This window comes from Miscanthus floridulus, chromosome 2 (genome assembly GCF_019320115.1).
Source record: "Miscanthus floridulus cultivar M001 chromosome 2, ASM1932011v1, whole genome shotgun sequence".
Classification (NCBI taxonomy): Eukaryota; Viridiplantae; Streptophyta; class Magnoliopsida; order Poales; family Poaceae; genus Miscanthus; species Miscanthus floridulus.
The window spans coordinates 143,667,421-143,685,413 of NC_089581.1; the positions used below are offsets into that span (position 1 = coordinate 143,667,421).

Consider the following 17,993-nt stretch of genomic DNA (forward strand, 5'->3'; position numbering starts at 1 on the left):
TCGCGGGGCCCATTTTCTTCTACTTATTCCTTCTCTGGCCCCTGACGCAACTCTCTCCCAGCCGACGTCGACGCCTGTGCTTCTCTCTTCCTCTCTCACAAGCATGCGCCGCCGTCGTTCTTCGCGGACTGCCACCCCGGCAGTGCCGCCCCTATAGCCGGCCGAGACTCTTCTTCGCTGGTCACTACAGGAGGCTCCTAGCCGAGCCGTTTCTTCTCTTCTCCCTCCACTCCAACGGTTTGGAAGCAAGGTGAAACCCTAACCCCTACTCGATCTATGCAATGTGAAGCTTTTGGTCATGGATTTCAGTTTCTAGGGGGAGTATGAAGGATTTAGAAAGGTTTTTGATGGTTGAATCGAGTTGATTTTGGATTTCACCGGTTGGATGATTTTGGGGAGAGCGGCAATGCCACCCTTGGGACCATTAATGGCACCCCTCGCAGATTCTAACTGCTATACTCAATTTCATATTGCTGATGAAGTTCAGAATGGATTGGATTCACTTATCAAAAATTGTTTTAAAAGTTTTTCATACTCAATCTTTTAAATCCATGGCTAGGGTTTCATGTGTTCTCTGTTTAGACTGTGATTCTGAAATTGTGATGATGAATAGACACTGTTGGAAATAGGATTTAACCAGAACGAGAAAATTGAAGATGAAATAGTGAAGCTACTGAGGGCGGTAGTGTCGGCCTCAGGGGGCGGCAGTTCCGCCCTACCATGCTAATTTCAAATCCAGCACAGTTCCTGTGTCATCTTCAAAGTTCTTTTTCTTGTTAAAACCTGCTTGCAGCTATGTCTAACTCATTATCTTATATAGTTTCTTATCAAGTCTTATTTATATTGCATAGATGGACCGAGGTAAATGGAAGGTATTGACAACCAAGCAAAAGGTCAAGAGAGGCAGGGGACAGGTGAGCTATACTCCCAAAGACAGAGATCTTGATGAAGACCTTGCTGAAGAGGAAAACATTCAGAGGATGGGAAGAACTATTTGTGTGTGGCCTGATTCTCCTTTGCACATTTTAGAGTTTGATAGCAGCTACATGAGAAATAACACCGATAGGTTCGATCTCATTTCTCCCCAAAACAGTGATGATCATAGAGTTGTTGATTATTCCATGAGTTGGAAGAAGACAGGTGAAGCCAGAGAGATTGATCCCTACTCTTCTGACAGATCAAATGGTATTGATTATAGATTTTGGAATGCTTTCCAATCTGATTTTTATGCTACAGCCATTTTGTCTAAGTCCAAGGGCAAGATTAGCAAGATGCAGTACATTGACTTTGGTGACTTGGAGAGCAGGGATGATCATCAGTTTGCTACAGCAATCAAGACCTGTGACCGCTTTGAGATAACAGACATCATGAGTTTCAGGTATAACTAGAACAGGGAGATTCTTGCTCAATTCCATGCTACTTACTATTGGAATGGGGAAGTGGATGATCTTCATTGGATGACTGATGGGCGACATTATCACATTGATTTTGTCACCTTCTGTCGAATTCTTGGTTTTGGACACATCCACAGGGCATATGAGAGGATACATAATGAGCGTCGTTTTGAACCAATGGAAGTAAGCTTCATGTGGGAGGATCAAAATCTTGTAGTTCCTAATTGGTCAAGAACAAAGCTCAAGAGTTTTTATTACATCATGAACAATATCTTCAGGATCACTCTCAACCCTAAAGACAATGCAATAGATTTGAATGGCTATATCACTAATGTGTTGTCTAGGTTTCCCAACAGTGAGAAATTTAATGTTCCAAGGTTTATTTGGGTTGAGCTTGCATATGCCATGGATGATGGGAGGAGATCTTTGCCCTATGCTCCTTACCTCATGTTTATGATTGAGAGAGTGACTGGCATGTGGTTCCCTAAGGATTGTGAGCACACTGTTTATAAGATCAAAAAGACCCATGGTGGTTTAGGGGGACTTGGCTCAGCTACTCAGCATACTGGTTCTGGAGGACTTGGAGATAGTGGAGCAGCAGGCGTTCATCCTTCTAGAGCTGAACATAGAGATATTCCTGAGCCGTCCAGGGCTAGGGAACAAAAGAAGAAGTCAAAGTGGGGAAAGATGAGTGTATGGATGAAGGCAATTTTTGTTCAGTGTACATATGCTTCACAGACTGCTTATGAGGATCGAATGGAGAACAGAGAAGTAGTGATGCATGCTAGGGAGATGGTAGGGCTACCACCACTTCCACCAGTGTAGCCACCACCTTAGTTTCCTAACTTGCCTCGCCTTTCTTCTTCTGATGAGGAGCAGGATCAGGCAGATGAGCACCATGATGAGCAGCCAGAAGATCAACAGTATGGACACTCATATGAGCTATTCAGTCAGTACTATGGGTACCCACAGGGGTAGCATTTTGAGGAGCCCCCAAGGCAGGAGGACCTTGGTGTAGAGATTCACCCTACAGAGGCCGATCCACAGGTTCAGGCAGCTTTGCTTCGCACATATTCTAGGAGACCGCGTCCTTCGATGGATCAGCCAGGGCCTTCTACATCAGCTAGGGCAGTACCCCCACGACGTTCAGCACGCTTTACTTCGCACACCCACGTCGCCGGATGTGCCCGCGTCGACTCCGACAGTGATGAGTGATCTCTCTTATTTTTCTTCTCTTTTTGGTACTTGATGCCAAAGGGGGAGAAAATTAGAGGGGTCAATAGTTTTTTGACGCCATATGATTCTTCACTGCTGCGCTTATGTTCAGATCCGATGAGAGTAGTTGTCAGGTTGTGAGTTTGAGAGTCGCTCAAAACTCTATTTTATGAAATTATGCTACTTTGTGACTTTATTTGCTTCGGATATAGATATGTATTCATGGTTACTGTTTTTAGCTTGTCATATTCTGAGTTTAAATTGTTTTATATTCATATGATCTGCTGTAGAAATCTATTTGCTACCTGACTGACATAGTCAGGACGGCAGTGCCGCCCTATTGGGCCGGCAGTGCCGCCCTCTGCTGTATCAGCCAGAATCGTGTGTGCTTGAACTGATATAACCTATTATATGCATCATGTTTATTCCTATGACACTTTGTTCAGCACCCCACAGTAGGCATGGATGTAGGGGGAGGTTCCTATCACACCTAAAATGTGAATCATGGCTTTTTATGCTGGTTTGAGAATTCAAATCTCTATTCATAGATTTAGGGGGAGGCTCCTACATCCATGATTTGAAAATCTCAGTTTAGATTTCGTATCATATGTAAGCTCTAATTGGGTTGTCATCAATTACCAAAAAGGGGGAGATTATAAGTGCAATCAAGCCCTATTGTGGGTTTTGGCATTGATGACCACCAAATTAGAGGACTAATGAGGTTTATCGAGATGACAAGCAGGGAATCAAAGAATGAGGATGATGTACAGGTTATAGGTGTCCTAATTAAGAATGGTGGCTAGACCCAGCTCAAAAGAGGTTTAAATTCTTTTGTGTTTTGAATTTGAGTTTAGGGAAAGCCGTACTATTAAGAGAGATTTTAGGACAGTTGGTCAACTGTTGAACCAGATGCTCAAATTCATAGATCTACATCATCTCACCTAGTCAAAACAGTCAACCAAATTTCAGATCATGTTACCTGTTTTGGCTAGGGTGGCAGTGCCGCCCTGTTAAGAGCGGCAGTGCCGCTCTTAACTGACCGTTGGACTCAGGGGGTATTTATACGCCTTAGGCCCGGCCCACAACGGTCATCTTCTCCACTGAGTCATTCTGCTCGAGAAAAACAGAACCAAAGCTCACCCTCTTTCCTCCATTGTTGCTCCTCCATCCCTCAAGCAAATCCTTGATTCCAACCATCAAAACTTGAGAGAAAAGGCAGCAAAACTCGATTGGAGAGTAGATCCACTGATTCCCAAAGTCTAAAAGCATTTGGTTCATGTTTGGTCGGTGGTTCTAGGGTTTGTTACTCTTGGAGCTTGCTCCTAGCCGGCTAGGCATCGCCCTTATGCTTGCCAACTTGTGTGGCAGCCTTGGGAGGTTTGTAACCTCATTCGAAAGCTAAGAAATCACTCCTCACTTCAAGAGTTCACTCTCTTGATTTGAGAACGAGGGTAAGGCAAGCCTTTGTGGCAAGCTCAAGCCTTTTGTGGCTTCCTCAACAACGTGGACTTAGGCAAACCTTAGTGGTGAGCTGAACCACGGGATAAATCTTATGTCTTGCGTGCTTCGTCTTTATTATACTTTTTGTTTACTTTGTTGCTAGCTGTTTTTAGGGTTTAGTTGCTCGATTCACATTTGTGTGAAGTTTCTGTGGTATCCAGTCTTCGAACTGGATCTTGAAGTTATATTGCAGGATTAAGCAGCTAGTGGGGTTAGGTTCATATCTGTTAAATCTCAACTGTGTTAGATTATTTTTCATAGAGCGGCAGTGCCGCCCTGTAAGGCTGGTAGTACCGCCCTCTGTTCTAACAGAGTTTTGAGTTGAATTTTTATAGGCCTATTCACCCCCCTCTAGGCCTTCTTTATCTTCGTATAGATCCTACAAGGGGCGGCGCTGGTGAGGTGGTGCTTCTGCTATGGGGGCTCGGCAGCGCAGGGCGTAGGCAGCAGCGGTGTGGCAGGGCGCGGCGCTGGCGATGGCGCTGGGCGTTGGCAGCAGCGACGCGGCAGGGCGTGGCGCTGGCGGCGGCACTGGGTGGGGCAGCAGCGGTGTGGCAGGGCACGGCAGTGGTGGTTGTGGGCAGGGGAGGCACGAGCGGTGGCACAGAGGACAGGCAGTGCGGGTTGCTACAGCGCTTGGACACGGCGTTGGTGCGGGAGCAGGGCGAGCATGGCAGTGCGGCGGCTCAGGCAGGCGCGGTGACGATGTAGAATAGGATAGGTCAAACATGCGTGCGGCGATATATAGTGGCCCCCACAGAGTAGAAAAGGAAACGGAGAAAAGAGTTTGACTCCCGCATATTTTCTACTGACCAGACGCTCTGGTGGCAGCGACTGTACGCTACCACCCAGCGTCCGGTCGATACCAGAGAGGTCTAAAACCCCTGAAATCGTGACCGGACGTGTTTGGTGAACATGGACCGGAAGCAGCCAGAGTCCGGTGCAAGCTGCCTTCATCATCTTTGATCGACCGGATGCTGGATCGCCATCTGACCGGACGCTGGGAAGATAATGTTTCAGCGTTCGGTCACTCCTTCTCAGCAGCAGTTCACCTCCTGTGAACTGACCGGACGCTGGACATCAGAGTCCGGTGCAGCGTCCGGTCACCCTTTTTCCAGCAAATCTTCAAAGTCCTTCATGCTGCCTGTTTCCAATCAAGTCTCAACTCCAATAAGATCCAAATAAGCACCAATTGGGACTGATGTGAGTGACCACTCTCAAACCCTCAATTTTTTTCAAAATATTTTTGCCTTAGGCCATAATTCTTTTTAAGAAAATATGCAATAAGAGGGCAATTAAAGATAAACGACAAAGCAACATTCATGCATATGCAATGCAATACTTGAAATTAAATCTAGTTGCTTGTTAAGTTTGATCCAAGGATATGCTTCTTCACACGCTTTACGGCGGTTATCTTAACCATGTTAGACAAGCCCTATATGCATTACCAAAAATTAAACATGTTGTATATTACAATGCAATGCAAGGGACAACACAAGCTCATTTTTTAGTGAAGTTGCTAAAATCAAGAACATTGAGCTCATTCCGCAATCTACAAAATGTTGCCTCATCTAGAGGTTTAGTGAAGATATCCGCTAATTGATCTACGGTCCTTACACCTTCTAGTGAAATATCATTCTTTACAACATGATCTCTAAGAAAGTGATGGTGGATATCTATGTGCTTGGTGCGAGAGTGTTGAACATGATTATTTGCAAGTTTTACCGCACTTTCATTATCGCACAAAAAAGGTACTTTTTCTAGAACTACATCATAGTCTAGCAAAGTTTGTTTCATATAAAGTATTTGTGTACAACAAGTACCCGCGGCAATGTATTCCGCTTCGGTGGTAGACAAAGCCACACTATTTTGTTTTTTGGAGGACCAAGACACAAGAGATCTACCAAGCAAATGACACCCTTCTCTCATTTGCTTGACTTGAAAACCAAGAAAGAATGTAAGCTCTCCAATCATTGACATCTCAAACTCCTTCGACATCAATTCACCAAACTTTTTGCAAGAATCTTCATTTGATGATCCAAAGATTATATCATCAACATACACTTGACAAATGAAGATGTGCCCATCAAGCTTCTTGGTGAATAGTGTGGTGTCGACCTTCCTAATGATGAAGCCCTTCTCAATGAGGAAGTCCCAAAGGCGCTTATACCAAGCTCTTGGGGTTTGCTTAAGCCCATATAATGCCTTAGACAACCTATAAACATGATTAGGATATCTAGGGTCTTCAAACCCGAGAGGTTGATCAATATAGACTAGTTCATTAATAAAGCCATTTAAAAAAGCACTTTTTACATCCATTTGATATAGTTTTATTTCATGATGTGATGCATATGCAAGGAGGATATGGATGGCTTCTAGTCTTGCAACCGGTGCAAAGGTCTCTCCAAAATCCAAACCTTTAACTTGAGAGAACCCCTTTGCAACTAGTCTTGCCTTGTTCCTCACAATAACGCCTTGATCATCTTGCTTGTTGCGGAACACCCACTTTGTTCCAATGACTCTTGCACCTTTTGGCCGCTCTTCAAGAGTCCAAACTTCATTTCGGGTGAAGTTGTTCAACTCTTCATGCATGGCATTTATCCAATCCAAATCTTGATGAGCTTCTTCTACTTTGGTAGGCTCATAGCAAGAGACAAAAGAGTGATGAGCAATAAATGAAGCAAGTTTTTGTGAGCGAGTCATTACACCCTTTGATGGACTCCCTATGATAAGATCTTGTGGATGATCTTGTAGTAGAGGTATATTTCTTCTATTGACCATTTGAGGAAGAGGTTGTGGAGCATCAACATCTTGTGCTTGTATGGGAGACATGAGTATCTTTATTTTCTACTCTCCCATCTTTATCACAATCTTGTGGCACACTTAATGAAGAAGGTGGATCAATCACTTCTTGTATATCATCTTCATCATCTTTAGGCTTGATGTCTCCAACCAGAATGTTCTTCATAGCCTCCCTCAATAGTTCATCACCTACATCATCAAGATTCTCATGTACTCCTTGAGGGCCATTAGATTCATCAAATTCCACATTATATGTTTCTTCAACCAAGCCGGTGGCATGATTAAATACTCTATATTCTTTGGACTTTGATGAGTAACCAATAAGAAAATCAATATCACAACATCTTTGAAACTTCCCTAGGTGTTGCCGCTTCTTGTAGATGTAGCATTTGCAACCAAACACCCTAAAGAAAAAGACGTCCGGCTTCTTTCTATTGAGCAACTCATAAGGTGTCTTATCAAGGAACTTTTGAAGGAATAGGCGGTTGGATGCATAGCATGCGGTGTTGATATCTTCTACCCATAGAGCTTTGAGGGTGTTATACTCATCTAACATTGTTCTTGCAAGAGTGATTAATGTCCAGTTCTTTCTCTCAACTATAACATTTTGTTATGGAGTATATGTTGCGGAGACCTCATGCTTGATCCCAACTTCATCACAATAGGCTTCTACGTTTGTGTTGTCAAATTCTTTCCCATTGTCACTTCTAATCTTCTTGAGCTTCACTTCAAATTCATTTTGAGCTCTCTTGGCAAACTTCTTGAAGCAAGATGCAACTTCAGATTTGTCATGAAGAAAGAATACCCATGTGTATCTTGAATAGTCATCAATAATCACAAGCCAATAAAGATTTCCTCCCAAACTCTTGTATGTTATTGGTCCAAATAAATCAATGTGAAGGAGTTCTAGCACTCTTGTGGTTGACATGAAAGCTTTGGTTGGATGAGTATTTGCAACTTGCTTGCCGGCTTGACATGCACTACAAAGCTTGTCCTTCTCAAACTTCACATTCTTTAACCCTCTCACCAAATCATTCTTCATTAGCTTCTTGAGTGAGCTCATCCCAACATGAGCAAGTCTTCTATGCCATTGTCACCCAAGTGTTGTTTTGGTGAATAGACATGTGTTCAAGTTAGCATCTTCGGAGATAAAATCTACTAAATATAGGTTGTTGTATCTAAATTCTTTGAATATCACTTGATCACCATCTTTCTTAGATACAACAACTTCCTTCTCGGTGAACAAGCATTGGAAGCCAAGATCACACAATTGTCCAATGGATAGCAAGTTGAAACTCAATAAAGCAACATATAGCACATTTGAGATAGAATGATCATTTGATATTGTCACTTTGCCCAATCCTTTAACCTTGCCCTTTGAATTATCTCCAAATGTGATTCTTTCTTGTCCATCTACTTCTTCATCTAGTGAGGTGAACATACGAGGATCACCGGTCATATATTATGTGCAACTACTATCAATAACCCAATGACTTCCACCAGTCTTGTAGTTCACCTACACATAAGAGATCAAGGTTTAGAAACCTAAACTTGTTGAGGGCCCTTCACCTTCTCAACAAGTGACTTTGCAACCCAAATTTTCTTAGGCCTATTCTTGTTGGGAGGTCATAAGAACATGACTTTCATTTTTTTCACTAAAATCATTTCTAAGCATATAGTGAGCATTATAGGCAAAAGGTCTAGCATGCTTGGGCAAGGGTTGTGGTGGTGGAGTTTGGCACTCATGGGCAAAGTGACCTTCTTGTCCATACTCAAAACATCTCTTTGGCTTTGGCTTTGACTTGTGTTGTTGTTGAGCTTGAGCCTTCTTCTCTTGGTTAGCCAAATACCTAATGCCACTTTTATCCATCTTCATGACGGCGTTCATAAGTAGCTCACTTTGTAGATGCTTGCCTCTTGTAAACTTGCTCAATCCAATCTTGAGATGCTCTTTCTTCAATTTGAGCTTCTTGTTTTCTTCCTTGAGAGCATCATTGTTTATCTCTTCCTTGAGCTTCTTGTTTTCTTCTTTGAGCTTCTCATTCTCAAGGATCAAATCACCATCATGATCAAGAGTTTCTAGCATAATAGTGTTGTGGCTTTTGATTTCTTCAAAATCTTTCTTAAGCTTTTCATTATCATTCTTGAGCTTGACAAACTCATCATAATCATCGGCCTCAACCACTTGCTTGCCCTTGCTACTAGAACTTTGCTCAATGCTCTCAATGATCAAATCATCATATGATGTAGCTATATCAATCTTAACAACATCGTTAGTAGCATCATGTGGCTCGTTGGATAAGAATTCTTGAGCAATAACAAGATTATCATGATTGATCTTTAGAGTTGTATATTCTTTTTTTAGCTTGTTATGACTAGTGATGAGCTCATTGTGTATCCTCTCAAGTTTATCATATTTATCTCTAAGCTCTTTCTTAGAAGATTTAAGCTCCTTGAGTTTGGATGATATAGCATCATTTGCTTCTCTAAGCTTAATACTAGCCTTTTCTGCCATATCATATTTTGCTAAAAGTGAATCATTCTTAGCTTCTAGCTTTTCATTCTTAGCTCTAGTCTTTATAATGATCTTAGTGTATTGTTTTAGCAATCTAGCAAGATCATCATAAGAAGATGATTCATATTCATCATCATCACTATCGCTATCATTATTACTAGCATATTCATCACCACTACTATCATCATCATTTGATACCTTGCGTTCACCCTTGGTCATAAGGCATAGGTGTATAGAGGATGATGGCGGTGGTGGCGGTGAAGATGATGAAGAGTCAATAATAATGGCGGCCACCTTCTCGTTGTCACTATCATCACCAGATGACTCACTAGATGAATCAATGTCCATAAGCCAATCACCGACGATGTATGCCTTTCCACTCTTCTTCTTATGGAAGTCCTTCTTGCCATCTCTCTTCTTGTATGGCTTGTTTTTCTTCTTCTCATCTTCTTCTTCATTACTTGAGTCATCTTTCTTGCCCTTGTACTTGTTCTTGAACTTGTCTTTCTTGGGCTTGGTGCATTGGTGTGCTAGATGACCAAGTTCTCCACAATTGTAGCAATCCATCTCGGAGATTAGCTTCCTTCTAGAGCTAGTGAAGAACTTCTTCTTCTTGCCATCGAACTTGATGCCACTCTTATTGAGCTTCTTTAGCATCTTGGTGGTTTTTCTCACCATGAGAGCAAGACTTGCATCATCAACTTCATCATCACTTGAGCTCTCATACTCAAGTCCTGCTTTGCCCTTCTCTTGGCTACCATTGAATGCTAAGTCCTTGTCTTTCTTCTTGGTAGAGGATGGGCCATCTTGTGGCGTAATGTGCATATACATCTCATGAGCATTAATCTTTCCCAAGATTTGTGTCGGTGTAGCGGTGAAAAGATCACCTTGATGAAGCACGGTCACAATATGCCTATATTTGTCAATGGAGAGGACACTCAAAATCTTTTTTTACAACATCGGATGGTTGCATTTGAGTGAGTCCAAGCCCATTGACTTCCTTTACAAGAATATTCAAACGTGAGTACATCTCATTTGCACATTCTTTAGGAAGCATCTCAAATGAGTTAAGCTTTTTTATGACAAGATGATAGTGTTTCTCATGCTCACTCTTTGTTCCCTCATGGAGTGCACAAACATCCAACCATAGTGCATAGGCGCCTTTGTGGTTCCTCATCCGGTTAAACACATCTTTATAAAGGCCTCTAAAGATGGTGTTTCGAGCCTTTGCATTCCATTTCTCGTAATTCACCTCATCGCCTTGTAGGTTAGTAGCATCCTAAGGTTTGGGAAGCCTTGTGAGGCAGCTCTAAGTATTCTAACATCTAAAGCTTCTAAGTACGCCTCCATGTGAATTTTCCAATATGGAAAATCATCCCCCTCAAAGATAGGAGGAGGTCTATCCCTGTGAGACATCTTTCTTTAGGCGGTTAAACCTAAATACGTGAGCACGAGGCTCCGATACCAATTAAAAGGATCAAGATGCCCAAGAGGGGGGTGAATTGGACTAATTCTAAATTTTCTTTCAATAATTAAATCATACGGTTAGCCCAATTAACCTCTTGTGCCTAGAAAGTGTTTCTAATGTTCTACCGTACAAAAAGTCTTGCAACCTAAGTTCCAATCCTACTCTAGCATGGCAATTCTATGGATGTAAAGATAAGTATTGAATTGCTCAAAGTAAATGCTCAAAGTAAAGAGAGAAGGAGGAACACGGTGATGTTTTGTCGAGGTATCAGAGAGTCGCCACTCCCCACTAGTCCTCGTTGGAGCACCCGCGCAAGGGTGTAGCTCCCCCTTGATCCGCGCAAGGATCAAGTGCTCTCTACGGGTTGATTCTTTGACACTCCATCATGGTGAATCATCCACAATCGCTCACAACTTGAGTTGGGTCATCCACAAGCTCCGTCGGATGATCACCAAGCTCTAAATCACCACCAAGCCGTCTAGGTGATGACGATCACCAAGAGTAACAAGCACAAACTCTCACTTGACCATGACAAGCCTAATGAGAAGGGTGGATGCACACTTTGCTACTCTTGATCTCACTAATGAGGGTTCTCTTTGGGATTCTCAAATCTCAATCACCTCACTAGGACCTTGCTCTTCTTGGCACTCACAAAGATGTTTCTCAGCTGTTGGAATGAGCAAAAGCACCCCCACATATGAATGGAGGAAGTTTTATAACATGGGCTGAAAAACGAACCATTATGTGCCTCTACGGGGTGACCGGACGCTCCGGTCATGTTGACCGGACGCGTCAGTTAGTTCACCCTGAATTCCAGTGATCAAATGGTGACCAGACGATGGACAGCGTTCGGTCATCACTGACCGGACACGTCTGGTCGTGATTTTCCCTCTCTGGAACCTTACTGGAGTCGACCGGACGCTGGCCTTCAGCATCCGGTCACTTCTAGACGACTTCACCTTGACCAAATGAACTTACCGGACTCTGCGCCAGCGTCCGGTATCATCGAAGCTAGCGTCTGGTCAGTATTTGACCCTCCATTCACTTCTAATTTTCGATCGTACGTGAATGAAGTTTGCTCCAATGGATCTAAAGGCTTTTTAGGAGCTACCTAGTGCTAGGTTTAGCAAGTGTGCACCACACCTAACCCACTAGACTCACCTAGGTCAAGCTACCCATCCATACCCCCTTTAATAGTACGGCCAAAGGAAAAACAAAGTCCTAAACTACGCTAAGTGTCTCTTCAACACCAAATGACACTTAGAACTAGTCCATCCTTAACCTTGTCGTCCATCCTTTGAAAACCGAAATAATTTCCATCGTAGAGGCATGACCACCATGATAGCCCAATCGATCTCCATTACCATGACCTAACTTAATTGCCTCTGCAAAACATGCGTTAGTCATAGTAATCATATATTGTTATTAATCACCGAAACCCAACTAGGGGCCTAGATGCTTTCATGCGGACGATGCGAAACTCCTAGGCTAGCCTAGATACCTAACGACAGGCCGTAAGAGTGATCCAATCTCCAACCAGAACGCTTCCGACTCTGACCTGCCTCTCCAACCGGAACGCCTGGCCAAGGAGGGGCGACGTTCGCTTTCGACTTTGACCCGCGTCTCCGACCAGAAACACACCAAATCTCTCCCTACAGCTCTTCTCCAACCGGCGCGGTCGGAGCCAACTGGGAAAGACCAAATGGGGATGCCCGCTCGGTGAGGACTCAAGAAATCAGGCGAAACATATAAGGTAAGGCTAAGGATGAAAACGGAAAGGAAATATCCCAAACTAAATCGCATCGTTTTCTAAATTTGACCCGAGAAAATTCGTATTTTCAGACAAAATACGGAATACTAAATTCGAATTCAAAATACGGAATACTAAATTCGAAATCGGATCGAATTCGGTTTAGGCTTTGTTTGACCGATTTCTACTTTTCTACATTTTATTCGGAGTCTTCCGTATTCTAAATTCGGTTCGAACCGAATTTGGTCCAGCTCGCGCACGAGCAACCCACCTACGCCCTCGGGCCAGACAACCTTGGCCTCCCCAACAGCCCAGTCGAACCCCACCTCCTCTTGTGGCCCGCTCCGACGCACAAAGCCCAAGCCGCTAGGCCCGCTCTGCGGCCTATCCCTTCCCTTTGGCCCAGCACGCGTGCGCATGGCCCTAGGCCCAAGCCAAGGCCCGCATGGCCCATGAGTCGGCAGCCCACACATTCACTTTGCCTTCGCTTTAGCCTTTGTGCTGTAACTTGCAAGGAACGTCGGCGAGCGACTCGTCAGGCCTCAGGCGCACAGACTCCTCGTCCTTGCCCGTGCGCGCGGCTGGACACCTGCGGCCCCAGTCTAGAGACCACCGCCCACCGCCCACCACCGGCTGGCGCTCCCAATGGCGTCCAGGTGCTTCTTCCCTAGGGACATGGCCGTCGATGGCTGCCGACACCAGCAGTCGAAGCCTACGACAGCGGTCCTCGAGCAGCTGCACCACGGCGGGCGCCTCCTGTCTAGGGAGGACGTCGGCGGCACGGTGCGCGTCAAGATCGTCATCAGCAAGCGCGAGCTCAAGCAGATGGTCGCGGCGCTCGACGACGGTGCTGGCGATGCGGCCGCCGCCGCGGTCACCACCGATCGCCACCGACGACAGTGCGCGACGACGAGGGGAGGATCATCATGCACGGCAGGAGCGGTAGGGCCGGGCATCGAGCAGAGGCTGCCGTCGCTGCGGCGGCACAGCATGCGGAGGGCCACCGAGGCGGCGCGCCGGATGCAGGCGAGCGGGGAGTGGGAGCCCGGCCTACAGAGCATCCCCGAGGAGGTTTTCTGAACTGATGACTACTACCAGTAGATGATGGTGGCGTTCTTTTCTTTGATGGCTAGTAGTAATCTCTCTTGACTAATTATGGGTTGGGTTGGGTACGTTTTGATCACTGCCTCGCTGCTAAGTGCTGCTAGTAGATGTATGTGCACAACGCTATTTTTGCTCAAGGCCCTCGTTATCAATCCATGACCGCGCACCCCCAGCACCCAAACCCTAGAGCAGAGGCGCTCCCGACCGCCCCCAGGTGCCGCCGCCGCTGCCTATCCATTCTCCACCTCGGCGCCCGTACCCAGCGTCGCGGGATGAGCGCCGCGTGTCCCGGAGCCCCAGGTAGACGTTCATGTTCTGTTAATTGCTTGTTATGTATTTGGTCATGCACTTGTTTAATGCTATGCACTTGAACTAGATCATGCACTTGTTAGTTGTGAACTTGTTATATATTTGGTCGTGCACTTATTTAATGTTATGCACTTGAACTAGATCATGCACTTGTTAGTTGTGAACTTGTTATATATTTGGTCGTGCATTTGTTTAATGTTATGCACTGTGGGTCGGTATTTCGTATTGAATTTTCACATACCGCCCGTGTTTGACATAATTCCGCTCGAATTGGTTCGTTTCCGAAATTCTAGATATTCTGTAAGTTCGTGTTCGTTTTCGTGTCCGGCTTGTCCGCTTTCGCTTTCGCTTTCGTATTTCAAATGTAAAAGTAGAAAACGGTTGAGGAGTTTTTCGACCGAGTTCGACCGTTTTCATCCTTAGGTAAGGCGTACAAGTCAACCGCAATACCGAGGACCGTACCCTGCACACATACAGGACAGTACTGTCAGGCCATGTCAGAAGGGTACTTTGCAACCTTTCAGACATGTCAGGACACGAACAGTGTTGTGGGCGCCGACATTTGTCCTACAATATGGTAGGCGCCGACATTTGTCATACCAGAAGAACACGATGGAACCAACCACATGCATCAGAGCGTCGACAATATTGTAGGCGCCGACAAACCGTCTCGTACCTGACAGCGTGGGCAACAAGACTAAGTAGTACACACTCCCTCTCTCTCACTTGTAACGCCGTCTCCTTCATCTATAAAAGGGGATACGCTCTCTCCTAAAAGGGAAAGATTCAGACAACGAACAACAAACAACAAACGGATCATTCTGACTCACTCTCTGCTAGCTTTAGACTTTCTAAAGCTACACAAAGCATACGTTTCAATACTTAGTGCACATAGGAGCTCCCGTCACTCTTGGTCCTTCAGTGTAGAGTCCGATCGGACCTCTGACACCTCCACCTTACTCCTACTCGTTTGTAACCCTACAACAAACTTCGAGCACCTGAGCTCAGGAATAAAGTCACCGACCGACTCAAACTAGACGTAGGGCACGTTGTCTGAACCAGTATAAACTCTGTGTCATTGAGTGCTAGGCCACATCCGATCACAACGTACGGCAAAACGACAAATATTTACTTGTTGGTCATTTTTCGCACTGACACCGAGTATACATGTTTTGAGCAAGGCAGAGCATGGATAAATTCAATTCGATGCCTAGCAATAAATTTTCAGCCTTTTTGACAACTGATGTTTATCGTAACTTTCAGATAACAAGCTCCAAGCCTAGCTTTTATTTCAGATTCATTACAATAATAAATGTGTTTCTAGACATTATTATGATATAATACACGTGAAAAAAATGAATTGATATATTCTTGATTTTGACTTAGCTAATAAACATCTCATTCAATTTATGTTGCACCCGTTGCAACGTACAGGCACTCATCTAGCGGACTGACGTGATCAACTTCCTTCTGAATTTTGTATGGCCATAGCAGATTGTATTTTCCTTCTCATCACAGACAAATAGTATGTCAGACTAAAAGTTCACCTTAGGATCCCGTAGTCGTAGGTAGAAAATAATTTCCTCAAGTTCACTTTAGATAGTTTTGATGAACAAAGTTGTTACACTATGAACTAGATTGTATTAATTTTACATGATCATGTCAAAACTTGAATTACGTTCTAATTGAACATGAATCATAAGGACAGATCTAGCTACAAATGTAATGTTGTGAATATCTCACTCAAAGTATTTTTTGGTAATATTATAACACACAATCAAATTTAAACTATCGTGGTAATTTTTAGTCCCGTGGGCATGATTCTAGTAAAAAAATATAGTGAGATTTTCGTAGGTATACTTCATCCATCTCTTACTTATTTTAAACAACACCATTCTAGTTTAACATTGGTCCTAAGATATAAGGATTTTAGTTGTTTTAAGCAAAATCATTCTAAATTTAACTAAGTTTATAAAAACCAATATTTAGATTATTAAATAAATATCATTAGAAATATACTTTTTATAATTTACCTTTTTATATGGTAACCATTGATAATGTTTTCGACAAATTTGGGTATTAAATTTATATTTAGAACAGTTAAAAGTTTACTATATTTCACGGAGGATGTAGCTCATGTGCACAAGTAAAAGAACAATACAATAATGTCGAAGTAATCAATCAATTTGACCCCTTTGAAGAGTAGTAGCCGAGAGTAGGGCTTTGACTGTTTTGTATCGTGATCCGCGTTATTTCTTAGCTCCTCTTGTCCTTCTCGTCAATCAATGGGCTAAAACGCGTCGCCGACGCCAAGACGATTGCCCCCGATTACGTGAGGCAGGACTCTTTTTCTTGCGCACTCAAGTAATCATATCACACAAAAAAGGTATGAAAACGGTGCTAAGAAACTGCTTGATCAGGTAGGACTAATTACTGAATCTAAAAAAATAGGACTAATTACTAGTTAAAGATTAAAAATTAGTTCAAATTAGCTGATATTGGTTAGATAGATAGCTAACAAGTTCAAAGTTTAGTAAAAAAATAGTCTACATATTAGTCTTCTGCTTGGATGGGTTAAGACTAAGCATTAGCTAGTGATAATTAGAATTTGTTTGGCATGGGAGCTCTAGCTCCACCATTGTTGTTGAGTACTGCAGCAACACTGTAGCGCGGAACCGGCGGAGCTAGGAGTCCTGACTTTGTCGGCTCCTCTTTATAGTTCATTTTTTGTTTCTTTGTTTCAGAAATCAAAACGGTTCCTTGCTATAGTGATAAAAAAGTAGCACTATAGAATTTGGGAGGAGCCGGAGCCCAATAAACCATACCAAACAAAGTCTTAGCCTTATGCATCCAAAGAGGCCCTTAATAAGATTTGTTTAGGACATTTTTTTTTTCCTGAAAAACTCTATCTTTTAGAGAAACTTATGTGCGTATGGACGTTTTTTAGAAAAACTCTATCTTTCTGAAAAAACTTATGTTCTTGACTTCACTCAGGACACTGTAGTAGAATGCCAGAACTGATAGAAATCCTGCCAAATAGAGACTAAGATTTAAAACATATTCTTAAAAAAAAGTTGGCAACTAAACAACACCCATTAAAGTTTTCAAATGTTGTTAGGGACCAGAACAACCAAGAGGGTGAATGGGAGCTCCATATTTTTTTCTCGCCGAGTTGATGAGTGATATGTTAATTGTATCCTAAAATCTAACCGAGCCTCTCTTATAGCTCTCGCCAAGATCACATAGTAACATTGGACCCACTGACTTTAGTAACGAGACTAAAAATGTGTGGAAGCCAACCAAACAAAGAATGACACAAATTACAAGCTTCATTGAAAACTGAGGCACCTAGATTGCAAAAATCGGGTTACCCTGAAATTTCAGGTCACCCCGATTCTCAGAACTGGGTCACCTGTTTTTGCAAGTTTCAGCTTGAAACTTTCGTGGAAAAGATAAAACCCAAGCAATAACTAAAAAATCCGTGAAATTTGAAAAAGGGCTTGCCTAGCCTACAGGAAGGTGTTCTTGAGAATTTTTGTCAAAAATGATTTGGCCTTCTTCATAAATTTTGAATTTCTCTTAAGTTGGGGTTTGACAATAAATTTCAAATAGATGGTTTTAAATCGCTCCAAGAAAATCAATGAAACCAAAGCCTAAATATGTTCTAAAAAAGTCATTAATTGAGCACAATAGTCAATAGGAACCACCAATCTCAAAGAAACGACCAAGATAGGCACTTGGGACGAAGAAAAAGGGATTTTGGGAAGCAATTATAGAGAATTAGGTCTAGCCCATCATGTACCTTGTTCATAGCCCCCAAAAATTACACCGAGAATGCTCAAAAACTCAGATATAGTACAACTCTAGAAATCGCTAAGAGAGGTTGAGAAAAATTAGAAGAAAAAACAATTTCAAAGGGAGAAGGCAAGAGAGATG

At 43.2% G+C, this 17,993-nt stretch overlaps 1 protein-coding gene across 1 annotated transcript; it reads left to right on the top strand.

Moving 5' to 3' along the window:
* The first annotated feature begins 13,289 nt into the window (after positions 1–13,289).
* LOC136539944 (uncharacterized) lies at positions 13,290–13,724 on the top strand. The gene has a single exon (XM_066531928.1). The coding sequence runs from the start codon at positions 13,290–13,292 to the stop codon at positions 13,722–13,724; it is 435 nt and encodes a 144-aa protein (XP_066388025.1).
* The last annotated feature ends 4,269 nt before the right edge of the window (positions 13,725–17,993 follow it).

Coding starts and splice junctions, on each gene's coding strand:
- LOC136539944 (XM_066531928.1), top strand. CDS start 13,290: ATGGCGTCCAGGTGCTTCTTCCCTAGGGACATGGCCGTCGATGGCTGC.